The sequence below is a fragment of the Gossypium raimondii genome, chromosome 2, assembly GCF_025698545.1.
Source record: "Gossypium raimondii isolate GPD5lz chromosome 2, ASM2569854v1, whole genome shotgun sequence".
Lineage (NCBI taxonomy): Eukaryota > Viridiplantae > Streptophyta > Magnoliopsida > Malvales > Malvaceae > Gossypium > Gossypium raimondii.
The window spans coordinates 15507638-15523441 of record NC_068566.1 but is presented as its reverse complement, the minus strand read 5'-3'; the positions used below and the strand labels follow the sequence as shown (position 1 = coordinate 15523441).

Sequence of the window (15804 nt, the reverse complement as noted above, 5' to 3'; positions counted from 1 at the left end):
ACATGTACGGGTTAGGGTACATATAAGGGCTAGGAAACATACCTGGCATCATAGGGAAAGGCAAATGCGTGGGTACCATCTGTTGAATTGCTGCGTCAGGTGACTGCGTCGGTGCTCTCGTTGGGGACGGTGATTGCATGGCCGCTGATGATGAACTGGGTGAATGTCTGGGCCTCGTTGAGGGGCTGCCCTTGTAGTCTTGTCCCCTTGGATTTAGAGGCCCGCGCCTTTCCCTTCCGACACGTATTTGCCGCTGCCTCTCCTCTGGCGTAAGTAAATACGGCTTCCCATGTATCCTAAACCATGGCATGTATTCTGGAACACACGCTAACTCGGGAACGATGATTTGTTCCCGAGTAGGTAGATATTCATGCCGATTTTCCCACATTTCTGTGTACTCTGACCAGTATCTAGTCCAATCCGTACCTAATAGCCGAAGGTCGATTTTGTGGTGCTCGTCAAACACCTCAGGGTCCGCAGGGATCGGTTGTCACATCCGTGACGAGGACTCTCATGCATCTGGTGGGGCTCCACGGTTGCATAGTTGATCAACACCACTTTCACGTGCCAAGCGTTCGGATTTTGTAAAAACTTTTCCGGGATTACTCCTGGACTGCCGGATCCTCGTATGGTGTCCATTGAAACTACATGAACATGATATAAATATTACTTATATACATAATACTAAATACTAAATACTAAATACTGAATACTAAATACTAAATACTAAATATCAATCCACTAGCGAATATATGGAAATATCTATTTGTAATAATACTTACTTCTGCTTCCGACCGTTGCTCCAATAGAAGCCGTATATCTTCAAGTTCAGACGGTAATCCACGATAACTTGCCGGATGGTTCCACCTAATTAAATAAATTTTTAGCATACTTTTGTTCTTACAAAATCTACATAACAATTTCAAAATGTAATATAAAATTTACCTCGTTACGAGTGGGAATGTATATGGGTGGTTCACTCGAGGACGAGAAATGGAAAACGAAACCGTGCCCATGATTGCGATGAGTGACAGCAACCTCCGATTTTGCTCTCCTCGGTTTGGTCGCCTCACATCTCCCGATATAATGTTGCCAAGACGGCAGACCCCAACTTAATTCACCGATCGCTCTAAAATCAACGAGTTTTAGCGACCACCTTAGATGTACACGGCTCGTGGCGTGTCGGCCATCGATAGCCCCAATTATTTGAAGAATGTATGATCGAGCATATCGATTCTTTCAATTTCGGTTGAATTTGCATTCAGATCGGGAAGGTGGCACGTAATCACCCATCTCCACTTTACCTCCATCCATTTTATCCTAATAGTACCAAAAGCTCAGAGCACACCGCCTCCCAATTGCTAGATTGGGCAGACCCGGTGACTGGGTGCCCGTCCACCGGCAATCCCAAATGCAGATGGACATCTTCTAGAGTGATAGTGCACTCTCCACATGGAAGATTAAATGTGTGCGTCTCGGGTCTCCACCTCTCGATTAACGCACTGATCAGTTTCGGCTCCAACTTGCATCCCGACCTCTCACGCCACGTGCCAAAATCCCGCTTCCCGCAGGTAGTTCTCTACTAACGGTGATGGAGGACCATGCATATTCCGAATATTGCATTCCAATACCCGATCTTTAGACTTTTATAACAAAAAATAAATTAATAATTATCTAAAAATACATAAATAAAAATATCTTAAATAAAATTTAAAATTTAAATTTAATACTTACCATTTTCATTTGCTCCACCGATATGTGATTCCTATCAAGACGAATCAATGATCCGGCTATTGTTGAAAATATTAAAAATATTAAAATTATTTTAAAAAATAAAAATATTTAAAATTTTCTTTAAAAAAATGAAATTGAATGGAAAAAGAAATTAAATATGGATTTGAGAGATTTTTTGAAGGAAATTGAGAGGATTTTGGAAGGAATTTGAGAGTTTAAGAGAATTTTGGAAGGAAATTGAGAGAATATTTGTTTGTGAAAAAATAAGGGGTAAGGGGGGTTTTATAGTAAAAAAAATTGTGACCGTTGGGGGGGGGCAACGGTCAAATTTTTGACCGTTGGGCCACTGTTCACGCTGTTGTCATCAGCGTCCACGTCGGTATGACTGGCGACGTGGAAGGAAATCGCTTCCTTGAGGGCGCGATTTCCTTCCACGCCGCCAGTCGCTACCGACGTGGACGCGATGATCTGTTACGTACCCTGACATTGCGCTTACATTGCGGAAATGGTCCATTCCGATAAATAATTAAAAAAGTGGTCCATTTCAATAAATTTTGAAAAAAAAAGCTTTTTTTGGTAAAAAGGCCTAAGAAGAATTTGAAATGGAATTAGTTTGTTATTGTTTGATTTGACTGTTCTATGAAGATAATTTTGAAATGTATACAAGTTTATCGTTGGTAACTACATTTGACATTTGCTGGCATATTTTCTAAACGCCCAATCCCAGCTTTGAAGAGGAAAGCATAAATAATAATAATAATAATAATAATAATAATAATAATAAACCATGAAAAGTCGTGGGAAACGAACAAAAATAAATTAGAAAAATGAAGGAAACCCAAAATTTCCTCCCTATCCTTCCTTGTCTTTGGTATAAAAGCCTACCATTGTTGTACATACAAGAATTCCAGTTTGGTCCGTACCATTCCTTCACCAATCACCACCATTGTTTCAGCAAAAATCTTGTATTTTCTTCGACCCATAAAGTAATCAATGGGGGGTGGCCGAGAATTTGCAATATCACTAGACGGAGTGAGGGACAAGAATGTGATGCAGCTGAAGAAGCTCAACACTGTTCTCTTCCCTGTTCGTTATAACGACAAGTACTACGCCGATGCTCTCGCTTCTGGCGATTTCACCAAGCTTGGTCTGCTCCTTATTTCTTGCCTATTCCTTTCTGGATTTTCCTTATTTAGATTGAAAACATGATGCTTAGTTCTCTTTGTTTATTCCATGCTGTTTAGTTCTTTCTCTGCAATGGCTTTTCTCAATCATGGCTTTTTCTTTTCTGTTCATTAGCGTATACCATCTATTGGGTAATTTGTTGTTTCCGTTTACCTGCTGCATATCATAATATGGGAATTTTTTTATTGTGTTTTTTGGTTTTGGCTTTGCATTTTTAGGGTTTTATCTCTTTGCATTGCAAAATGTCAGTTTTTCTGGGCCTACATATGATCCATAAGTAGTTTAATAAGAATTTATAAGCCTAGCAACGGGATTTAATTGAAGTTGAAACTTCCATTGGTTATGTTTCTATTATGAAAGACCAAACTGCAGCCCTTATGTTTAATTAGGTAATGAAATTGGCAGTCTTTGTTCCTGAAACATTAACCTCTATATTTGATTAATTGCCCCTTGCATTGTTTCAGGGGAACCCTTTTTGAAAGTAATTTGATGTTGGATTCATGGTTTTAGGTTTAATAACCTTTTCTTATATATATATATATATATATATATATTGCTTGTTCTAATTACTGTGTCCCACAGCATTTGATAACTAACACCTTCAACCTTTTTTTTCCCCAATCTTCAACTTTTTGGGCTTATTGAACTTAAGAAAAGTGTCATCATCTGTGCCATTCATCCTCTTCAAGACATGCATATATGTTCCTACTATGCAACTATTAATTATCTCTTCTGCTGCCATAGACTCAAATCCATTACGGATCTTCAACATTGGACCGTCTCTTCTATCTTTGTCCTCGTATTACGGAATGCTAATACATCCATCTTAACCCTGCTGTGCTTTTGAGCTTCTAGGTCGTTGGCTTGTAGCTGTATTAAACTTTTCTAGAAAACTTCTGAAAGTCATAAAATACGAAGCTAACATTTCCTGATTCCAAAAATTAAGATGCTATGTAGCAGGTACTTGCTTATTGAGGTTTATGGTCTATATCTGTTCACTGAAAGTGTAGACATTTCAAAACCTGTTAATTTTCGGAGAAAAATTATCATACCATTTCCTTCTGTCATGATAATTATATACATTATACGTTATATTTAATACTTAAGTAATGTTCGGTCTTGTCTAACAGTCACTCTTTTGCTTTCTAACTCAGCATATTACAGTGACATGTTTGTAGCTGTATTAAAGTTTTCTAGAAAACTTCTGAAAGTCATAAAATACGAAGCTAACATTTCCTGATTCCAAAAATTAAGATGCTATGTAGCAGGTACTTGCTTATTGAGGTTTATGGTCTATATCTGTTCACTGAAAGTGTAGACATTTCAAAACCTGTTAATTTTCGGAGAAAAATTATCATACCATTTCCTTCTGTCATGATAATTATATACATTATACGTTATATTTAATACTTAAGTAATGTTCGGTCTTGTCTAAACAGTCACTCTTTTGCTTTCTAACTCAGCATATTACAGTGACATATGTGTTGGATCAATTGCTTGTCGGCTGGAGAAGAAGGAAGGTGGGGCCATCCGCGTATATATCATGACATTAGGTGTTTTAGCACCATATCGCGGGCTAGGCATTGGTGAGTAAACAAATAAAATTTTCTTCTGGTGTAGGTCTTGCAAGGATTCAATGGAATAAAACCTTGATTCATGCTTATTGATAACTATCATGAAAGAATAATCAACCTGATGTTGAGAGCTTACTCTGAAGAAACAAATATTGAAATGCAAGAACCGTACCAAACATTTTTCACTGAAAATTTGTTCCTTTGGTTAAAAACCATGTACCTTCAGGTTTCTTATTTGTCCAGAAATTTGCTGAAATGTCTTCAGGTTTCTTATTTGTCCAGAAATTTGCTGAAATGTTGGTATTCTTGCAGGTACGAGGCTACTGAACCATGTTCTTGATCTCTGTTTGAAGCAAAACATACAAGAAATTTACTTGCATGTTCAGACAAACAATGATGATGCCATCAACTTCTATAAGAAATTAGGGTTTGAAATCACCGAGACAATCAAGAACTATTACACAAACATTGACCCTCCTGACTGCTTTGTTCTTACCAAGCTCATCACTACACATCTCAAGCGAACAAATAACAGTTAAAAGGTAGAACTGGTTTTCAGGAGTCATCGGTCATTGTTGTCTTATTGAATTTTATTGATTCTTATACTGTGGGGATTATTTTGATGATAAGGATGCTGAAATGCATTTATGACGAGTTATGATTTGTTTATCGGAGTCCTACTTTATCTTATGGGATGAATTATTTTTGATACAAAAGAGATCATAGTCGGTAACATTTGCAGATGTTGTAATTTAAACTCCAGATTTATTGGCTGTCATCTTTTGAAAGTAACTTAATGAATCAGTTGGATTATCTCGGTTTTCATGGAGTTGCAGATTTCATATAAAACGTTTATAGAGGAAAAAGAAAATAAGATCCTGCTTGGTAACGTTATATCCAACACTGTTATCTGGTTTGGTTACTAGCGTGCAGGAAAAAGTTTTTTTTTTCTTTGGTCATAATTTTTTTTATTTATTATGTATGTATTATCATAATTAGACATAAATTAAAGAATAGTCATATAAATTTAAGCTCGATATTAGAAAGATAAGTAAAATTTTGGTCAAAAATAAAATCTCTGGAATTTGCTTTTCTACTCTTTACTAAAATTAAATCATAAAATTAACTAAATATTACCAATTAAATTAATTTATTGCTAGTTCATATATTAAAATATATGTAAAAATAATACTCATCAAACGTATCATGAACACTTTAATATGAACAATAGATGTGAGAAGTAGAGAAAGATTAAAATAAAGGTGTTTTTAGTAATTTTAGTTTTTAGGAATTCGTTATGCTACTAATTTTTTTATTACTCTTATTGTTTGAAACATGTTTTTACTCTAGAGTTATAAATACATAAAGGATGATAGATTTTACAATTCAATAAATAACACATACATGAATTACATGGATAGAAGAAGGTGATCCATTTCATAATTTATATATCATACAAGTACATGAATCTCGTAAAATATACTAAAAATATTTTTATGTATCTAGCCATTACAACATATAAAGTGCATGAATTACGATACTCCCTCTTAGGTGACTACTACCTATGAACATGGCTAGTTAAAACCTAGCCAAAAAATCTGATGAGATATAGATTTAAAAAAAAAAAAAAGACTCGAAAAGGTTAAAATTCAATTAATAGAATCATCAATTACAAGATCATGGATTTCCATAGGGTAATCAATACTAAAGACCAAATTACAATTAATGGCATATTTCACATGAAGTTCGCAACCTTATTAGAACTTCGGTTGACCCAATTAACAACAACATTATTTAACATCTCCGTGGTTTTAAAAGACTCATTAATACAATGACCAATGATTGTAATATCCTCCATTCGTTTCTTAATCCTGTTCGTGAGGCTAGTACAATCAGTTTCGAAGATGGCATTTGCAATGTTAAGGGAGCGCGCAATCTTAAGGCTTTCTTCGACTGCATAAAGCTCTGCCCAATTTGCCATCATCTTCTCATCTTTGAAACCATAGCCCCCACCAATAACGAAGGGATCGGAGTTACGTACAATCACACCAAACCTATTTTTATCTTTGGAAACAATAGCATAAAGTTCATCTTCACTATCCCACTTAATGGTTTCTCCCATTTCTTAATAACAGGGGTTAAAGGTAACACCGGCTTGTTGACCATATTGTGAATCCGAAAATCCTGAGAAAGAGTTATGGCCCTATCCCGAATAACCTGTGCTTCTTCCTTCTTACCACAAAAAACATAATTGTTTCGGTTGTTCCAACTATTCCACAACGTTGTTATAAAATCTACAATAGCTTTCTTATCCAATAAACGCATAGCATCTTCGATCCAGTCAATGCAGCATGAGTAGTCTTTGTTGAGAAGCCTACCATCAAGTCCACCGAGGGTAATAATGGCTCGAGCAATTGGACAATCTTTAAGGGCGTGGATAAGGGTTTCAACACTTGCACCACACCTAGGGCAATCCCTCCTAAAGTTCTGTCGAATAGAGGAGATCTTTGCATTCGTAGGGAGAAGCTCATGTCCCATATGCCAAGCAAAAACCTAAAATTTTGGAAGGGTTTTTAGCTTCTAGATAGTCTTCCAAAAGAATCTGTGAGGACCAAAACCTGCCTGCTTAAGAAGAAGCCACGAATAGGCTGACTTAGAGATGTAGAAGCCATGAGGGTTATGGACCAAACCATGCTGTCGTTCGGGCCATTGGATAGAATAGGTAAATTACAAATACGATCCCTCATAATGCAGCCATAAATTTCATGCACCCTATTTTTATTCCAGCTCGTACGATTATTAACCCATAAATCGTGCACTTTTCTTTTATGAAAATTCAGAATAGTGCAGCATAGTGAGTCACCGTTTAAACCTTCAAAGCCCCAATTTTCTTTGCAAATATCAATATTGTTCCTATCACCAACTTGCCAACCGAAGCCATTTTCGAGGGCCTTAGCAGCAGTAGCAATACTAGTCCGTGTGTAAAACGGTTTGTCAACTTTTTTGGGGTGGATGAGGCCACCACCAGGGAAATATTTCGAGCTGAGCACGTGATAGCACAACGTGTCTTTGATGGTGAGAGCGAGGTTAAAAAGCCGAAGGTCTCTAAAGCCAAGCCCTCCCATGCCCTTGGGGAAGCAAACTTTGTCCCATGCAAGCATTGCCCACCCTCTTCCTTTGTCTTTGCATGTCCACCACACCCGATAGATTTTAGATTGCATCTCCTCTAGAATGCCAGTAAGAGTAAGGAAAATAGAAACTGCATAAGTCGGGAGTGATTGAATGATAGATTTTATAAAAATTTCTTTACCACAGTAGGAAAAGAGCCTCTTAGACTAGCTATTGATCTTGCAAGAAAACCGATTAAGAATGCTATGAAAAGCCACAGATTTTTTCTTTCCAACGTAGAGGGGTAACTTAAGATAGTTTTCCAAATTGTCAACCACTCTCATGCGAAGCAAATCACCATAAAGCTGACGTTGATCTATGGGAGTATTCGGGCTAAAGAACACCATTGACTTGTCGAGGTTTATTTTTTGACCCGAAACCTACGCAAACTCCCTAAGGATTTTCATGAAGACTTCGACTTCACTTTTTTTGCTCCTAATAAAAAGAAGGGCATCATCGGTAAAAAACAAATGATTTATGCGAGGGCTATTTTAACTAGCCCAAATGCCACGAATAAGGTTGGCACTTTGCGCATTTAGAAGCATTCTTGAGAAAGCCTGCATGCAAAATAAAAAGAGATAAGGGGAGAGGGGGTCCCCTTGTCGAAGACCTCGCTCGGGAGCAATAACCTCCGATAGAATCGTATTACATTTAACCACATATTTCACCGACCAAACACAACGCATAATTTTATCGACCCAAGCATCTTCAAAGCCCAAGTTCTTCATGAATTTCTCGAGAAAATTCCACTGAACACGATCATAAGCCTTGCTCATATCAAGCTTAATGACAAAGTCTTTATTTGGACCATTCTTCGCGCTTTGTAAATAGTGCATCAGCTCATGGGCAATAAGAATGTTGTCATGAATCATACGACCTAGAACAAAAGCACTTTGGTTTTGAATAATGCAAAGTGGAAGGGCAGCCTTTAGACGATTTGCTAATGCCTTAGAAATAATTTTGCAAATCACCTTGCACAAGCTAATAGGACGAAAGTTAGTCATGTAAATAGGATCCTTAATCTTAGGGATAAGGACGATAATCGTATCATTAAGACAAAAGTTGCCCTTGTTGCCATCTAAAATATCATGACAAAGGTTAAGAACATCTTTATCCACCACCTCCCAATTCTCTTAAAAGAAAATACCCAAAAGGCCATCAATCCCAGGGGCTTTACGAGGATTCATTTGATTGAAGGCTTCAAGGATCTCCTCATCCGTGAATTGCTTAGCCAACATATTGTTGATGTCCTGAGTGACACTTTTCTAAATGGAACTCAAATTGAGCTCATCATTTGAGGAAGTTGTTGACTTAAAAAGATTATGAAAGTAATTCCACGCAACTTTATAGGTATTGTAACACCTCTAACCCGTATCCGTCACCGAACTAGAGTTACGGAGCATTATCGTAAATACGCAACTTAAATCATTTGTTTTCAAACATTTAATATATCATATCATAGATCATTCAAACACACACATATCGTCCCTTATTTGAGCATTCGAGGCCTTAGAAACACTTAAAAATGATTCGGGACTAATTTGGGAACATTTGAAACAATAAGTAAAAAGTTAGAAAATTTTCATACTGCCCGTGCCCATGCCCGTGTAACTCTCTGACTTCGATCACATGGCCAAGCTATACACCCGTGTGTTAGGCCGTGTAACTCTCAAAATGGCCTCACACGCCCGTGTATCAGGCCATGTGCTAGGCTGTGTAACTGCCTAACTTGCCACCCTTTGAAACCTATAGGGGACACACAACCACGGCTGAGACACACTCCCGTGTCTTTGGCCATGTGGACAAGAAAATGGCTAAAATCAAGCAATTTCCTTCACCTTTCACAAGCATAAACTTAGGCACTTTTGCACACATGATAAAGATTTCTAAACATGCTCAAAACCTGCATAAAAAGATCCATACAATACGATAATAATCCATACAACCAAAATGCCATATAGGCACCTCAAACACTTACATAAAACATACCTAAATATGATCACACTTAACCATTCATCAACTAGCTTATCTTCATACCAAAACATTTCCTAATTAACCACAATTCAAACATACCAAATTGGTTATTCAAAATATACTTTCACTTGGTCATATCCATACCAATCCACAAAGCATCAAAGTGCCAAAAGAACACCTACCAATATATAATATTTATAAACCATACATATCACCTTAATTCATCAACAAACCAAAACAATCCATAAGTGTTTACTTTCATAACATTCTGTTTGTACCAAAAGATATCTATTCACAAACTTAGAAAAGTACTATTGAAACTATTTTATTTTGAAAAACGGGGTCGACTTTTAAAACGAAAATGGAGTCGCCACCAATCTTTTTTTGAGGTGTGATCAGGTCACCTTGAGATAATTATTTTAATAAAACATTTTGATTTATTAAAATAATGATTTTGGTCTACAAAATTTAAGAAAATAGGCTCAAGAGTCGGTTACACAACACACGAGGAAGGATTAGCACCCTCGTAACGCCCAAAAATTGGTATCTAATTGATTAATTAATGTCTCAAAGTCAAATGTCGAAAATTTGAAAAGTTTAGAAACAATTCCCCTTATTGTTAATGCCATATCTTAAAACAATGCTTGGATAGATTTGAACGAATGTAAAAGGATTTCTCATCCCGAGGCAACAAGATGTCGTATCTCGTAAGTTAGGATGCAACGTTTGAAATCCCGAGCATAAGCTAACCTTTTAAAAAATTTTTATTGAAACTTTGTGTATTTGAAAACTAAAATGTTTAGTCGTTTTAGTTCGATGAGAAAATCGAAACCCTATAAGTTAGAGCATGATTTCTCATCGTTCCAAAGACGACATATTGCATACTTCATTTTCCCTTTTTTTACAAAATTGGATCAAAGTGAAGGTTTAATGCAATATTAACAATGATATAAATTTGATTTATTCGAAATGAAAAGAAATGAAATAATCAAATTTTGGCAAATAAATCGGAAATTTTAACTATGATGTAATGTTCGAACTGAAAAGCAAATGTATGAACATGGAATAATATATATAGGCGAATACTAAACAATATGCGCGTACAAACCCCAAATGCACATAATAATTATCGAACTAGAAATAATATATAAAACAAACTTAATTCCAAAGAAAGGGTACATAAATAAAACAACATGAAGTAAGTAATAAGCTAAAAAAATCTATTATGCAAATCAATTTAAGATAAAATGAATACATGAAATGAATTGAAATAAATCATTTAATAAATTGTTTAAAACAACTAATAAAACACAATATACAAAAATATTTAAGCAAATGAAGTATGAAGAAAAATTAGAATATACATTATATAGAAAAATAATAATAATAAAAAGTAATATGTATAATTCAAAATAAACAGTATGTATATGGATGAAGTTTAAAACAATACATGAATTAAATATATATATATATATATATATATATGAATGTACAATTTAATACAAATAATATCTACAATTTGAAATGAATTGGATAATTTACAATAAATAATATATAATAAATTTGAAATAATAATACATATAAAATTTAAAAATTTTGATGATAATTCTAGAATAATCTTACGTGATAAATCCAAAATAATAGTATATAATAAATTTAAAAATATTAATGATAAATTTGAAATAGATATACATGATAAATTTAAAATAAAGTTAATGATGAATTTAAAATAATAATATTGATAAATTAGAAATAACAAACATGATAAATCTAAAATAATAATATACAATACACTTAGATAATATTAATGATTAATTTAATAATAATAAGTATAAACATTCAAATAATATCAGATTTAAATTTTTTTTAAAAAATAGCATAATAATCGATACTTAAATAAATAAAACACAAGCAAATTAAATCAAACTAATGTGGATTAAATTGAATTTAAAGCAAAACTAAAAGGGAAAAAAATGAGAATAAAACAAAAATGAGGGCCAAAATATGACGCGCGGATAACATGGGGACCGAATGGGACATATTCCCTTCCCTCAAAACGCAGCATCTTGACACAGATCAAATTGGAATGAAACCTAAAAAGTGTGGCCAAATTTAAATGAAATAAAAGAATCGATTTGAAATACCCTGCGAAAGAAAAGGGACTTTCTGTACAATTTTTCGAAGTGTTACAAAACGCGCAGATCCTTCCCCGGGTCGGGTCACCATGCGAGTTACTGAGGCTAAACGGCCAATACGGCACCGTTTTAGAGCCACTGAAATAGGCCCTAAACGGTGCCGTTTTATGCACAATATAAAAGCCACTTAAAACCCTAAAATCAGCACACTCTTTATTTACATTAACTATCAGGGAAAAAACTAAACCTTCTCTGCCCTCTGCCGCTTCAGCGATCTGAAGCTTTGCCCGACTCCAATTGCGACGGAGTAGGCAGAGCCAGGTAGATTCCTCATCTCCTAACTCTTCTTTTCTTTTTTCATATAAGATTAATAAAAAACAGAAAAGGAAAAATGTAACGAAAAAATACAGAAGAAAAAGTGAAAGAACCACCTTCTTTAAAACTTTTTGATTTCTTTTTCCCTCCCTTTACACTGATTTCCTCTCTTTTTTTATGAATACCCTTTTTTAAAAAAAAACAGAAAATCTGGCTCTTTTTATAGCCCAGAAATACAACTTATTTTATATTTATCTCTATTTTTACACTGTGTTTTTGTTGCTATTGGACTCTTATAGGCGGCATACGTGGAGGTGCGGCGGCTGGGGCTGTGCTGGAAGTTGTTAGATTTTAGGGTTTCGGTGAATTGGGTATTTGGTTTAGTTGGGTTTGGGTTTGGTATTATTGGGCCATGTAATTTGGACTCTTTTTTTTATTTGTTTGGTCTATTTTAATTGCGGGCCAGACCTAAAATTGGGTATTACAAGTACCTAATTACCTAGTTTAGTAATTCACCATATTATACCTAAACAACCTATATAGCCACATATACATGCCACTACCCTAAAGAGTATAAGAGCTACCAGTATCGATGGATAGTGTGAGCCAAAGATTCAATCTGTCCAAAGGTCAGCAATAACGATCTACAAAATGATACACAAAAATGTATAAGCTTACAGAGCTTAGTAAGAACATAGTAAATATTTTAAATTAACACTATTTAAATGCAACTCTTATTTTACTTGATTGAAATTATTGAAATACAAACAGGGGCACGTAAGTTCAATCAAGGGTACTAAAGTACAAATAGGGGCACGTATGTGCAATCGGGGTATAGTTTACATAAACATTTAGTTACATATTTATAAGATAAAAATACATATGGAAATTCAATTATACGTTTAAATACTATGAACTTACATTGATAACTAGTGTGTAGGAGTACGATCGAGCTAATCCGTGACTTTCGCCTTTCCTCGATTTAAATTTGGCTGAGATTTATCTTGATCTAAATAAATAATTATATTCAATCAAATGTTTCAATCAACCTCAATTATTCAGTTCAATCCACAAACCACATTTATGCATACTTATAATTTACCCCTAATATTTTAGCTTTTTACAATTTAGTCCTTAAGCTCGTAAATTGAAATTGATGCAATTTCATCCCTAACCCAAGCTAGCCAAATTCTTCATGAACATATACCAATTCATATAAATCATTATTTCACAATTTCACTATGCATTTTTTACTATTTTTACATCCAAGCCCTTAATTGACATTTTCAACAAAAATTACTTTACAAAAGTTGTTTATTTATCAACAAAGATTCCTTTTCTTCCATTAATCATCAACAATCACATGAATACATTCATGGAAAAACCCTAACCCTTTAAAATTTTTGCAAATTAGTCCCTAGGCTAGCTAGATTAAGCTACAACGACTTCAAAAACATAAAAATCATTAAAAAACGTGATAAATTTCACTTACATGCATACACATTTAGCTTGGCCGAATGGAGTATTCATCAATGGAAGCTTTCTTCCTTACCAAATTAGTTTTTAGGTTAAAATAAAGATGATACTTTGTTTTAAGTTTATTTACTTATTTACTTGATTAACCTTTTAAATCTTATGAAGTTTCAATACAACCAATCCCATAAATGTCCACTATCACTTAAATGGTCTAATTACTATATAAGTACTCTTACATTTAAGTTCTATAGCCATTTAATACCTTTAGCTACTAGAACACTACTTTTGTACATTTTATGATTTTAGTCCTTTTTACTTAATTAAGCATGCAAACATCGAATTTCTTAACGAAATTTTTATACTACACTACTAACATCTTGTAGACATTAAAATAATAATAAAATAAATATTTTCACATCGAATTTGTGGTCTCAAAACTACTGTTCCAATTTCACTAAAAACGGGCTATTACATATATTATTTGTATCATTCATCCAAATACCATTTGAGTCCTTTAACCTTTCGATTTTATTCTTCTCAAATCTACTGGTAGCCCGGATGTGAAAAAAATGAGTATTTTTATCCCCCTCTTTGAGCCATCTAATCCACAATCTTTGAGCCTAGTAGCTCTTCTCTTTGGCATAAAGATGCCCCAACTTAAGACGAGCATTTTTCAACCTATCAGCATTTGAATCCTCATAAGGGTCATCAATAAGCTTGTCAATCCTCAGAACTAGCCTACAAATATGGTTTTTCATCCTTCTATACCGACCATGTTGCCAAGGGCCAAGCTCCTCACGCACCTTCTCGATTTTCTCAATGATGTTTGTATCACTCCTGCTCCAAGCTTACTTAATAGTGTCTTTGGCTTCCCTCTATTTTGCTCAGCACACATCAAACTTAAAGAAGAGTCTTGAGTCTTTAAAGTCCTCTCTAGGCTTTCGACCCAGGGATAGTTCACGTGGGTTAATAACTTTGAGGGTAATAAAATAGTTAAAGAGGGGTTGGATAGATTTCTTATTTCTGCTAATACTATAGATAATCTCCCCTTCCTTATGTCTACGAAAAAATTTAACAGAGAAGCCATGTATCGTGTTCTAAAATTCTTATGGTTTACCATGGATAAAGTCAACTTTGTGGCATTGAATGAAGGAGTGATACTTGTGAAGTTAGGTAATACTAACGATAGAACGAGAATATTAAACTTGACTCCATGGCTCTTTGATCAATGCCTGTTTGTGATACTGCCTTTTGTAAAGGGTCAAGAGCTGGATGACCGTGTTTAATATTAGGCCATTTTAGATAAGGATCTACAACATCCCCTTTGAGTAAATGGATAGACAGGTTGCCATTGACATGGAAAAGGTGATAAGAGAGGTTATGGAAATTGATTGGAGGGATAAAGATGGGGGTTGGACTGACTACATAAGGATAAGGGTCAAAATAGATGTTCTAAGACCCCTTCGAAGGGTTGTTCATCTTGTTGGAAGTGAGGGAACTGAGACTGTCTGGGCCATCAAGTATGAAGGTTACCTGCTTTCTGTTATATATGCGACCTTATTGGACACACTACCCAGAAATGCTCTAGAAAAGAAGAACATCTAGAAACAAATAACCTCAACTTTCAATATGGGAGCTAGCTTAAAGCTCAGCTAGGGGGTCAACCCAAAATAGAGGAAACTGGAGAAATGGGATCGAAATCCTAGAAAAGAAGATAAGTTCAAATGACAAGAAAAACTATAAAAAAATTTGGAATGGGGATGAAAATGATTTCATGACATTGAAGGAAAAAAAGAAGTTAGATATGGGGAAGAGGAATCAGAATCTAGATCCCTTATGGAGAAACACCCAACAAAATTAGTGCGTGCTGGAAAGGCAGAATGAAGTGCACAAGAAAAAAACACAAGGGAGTAATGGGGAGAATAATGGAAAGAGCCCCACCAGATTCGTTTGAAGAAAATTAGTGGACGGTCTTTCACCTTGCAAGGCGGTGGTTGGTGACCAGCCCTGCCAAGAGTAATGAAGTTTTTTTGCTGGAACTGTCGTGGGCTTAGGTAGCCTGCGACAGTTCAGGAACTTAAGCAACTCCTTATGGCTAATAACCCCAATGTTGTTTTTCTATGTGAAACAAAAATGAATTCTAATAACTTCACTTGCATTCGAAACCTATGTAGAATGGCTGGATGCTTTGTGGTGAGTTCGGAAGGTCATAGTGGAGGCTTGGCGATGCTGTGGAAAGATGA

General features: G+C 35.2%; 2 protein-coding genes and 1 long non-coding RNA gene across 3 annotated transcripts; 1 reads left to right on the top strand and 2 right to left on the bottom strand.

Annotated features, from left to right (window-relative positions):
• Positions 1-526: 526 nt before the first annotated feature.
• LOC128034879 (uncharacterized) lies at positions 527-992 on the bottom strand. The gene is made up of 3 exons (XR_008190958.1): positions 946-992; positions 783-867; positions 527-644 (listed from the first exon to the last, which is right to left on the bottom strand). It is a non-coding gene; the product is annotated as an uncharacterized LOC128034879 (long non-coding RNA).
• A 1562-nt stretch (positions 993-2554) lies between these two features.
• On the top strand, positions 2555-5318 carry LOC105784395 (uncharacterized). The gene is made up of 3 exons (XM_052626241.1): positions 2555-2881; positions 4383-4505; positions 4806-5318. Exons 1-3 carry the CDS (start codon positions 2728-2730, stop codon positions 5030-5032), a joined length of 504 nt encoding a protein of 167 aa, XP_052482201.1. The 5' UTR covers positions 2555-2727; the 3' UTR covers positions 5033-5318.
• A 910-nt stretch (positions 5319-6228) lies between these two features.
• On the bottom strand, positions 6229-8899 carry LOC105781472 (uncharacterized). Its single transcript, XM_012606015.1, has 5 exons — positions 8809-8899; positions 8272-8739; positions 7112-7719; positions 6711-7046; positions 6229-6597 (listed from the first exon to the last, which is right to left on the bottom strand). The coding sequence occupies exons 1-5, from the start codon at positions 8897-8899 to the stop codon at positions 6229-6231; spliced, it is 1872 nt and encodes a 623-aa protein (XP_012461469.1).
• Positions 8900-15804: the final 6905 nt, after the last annotated feature.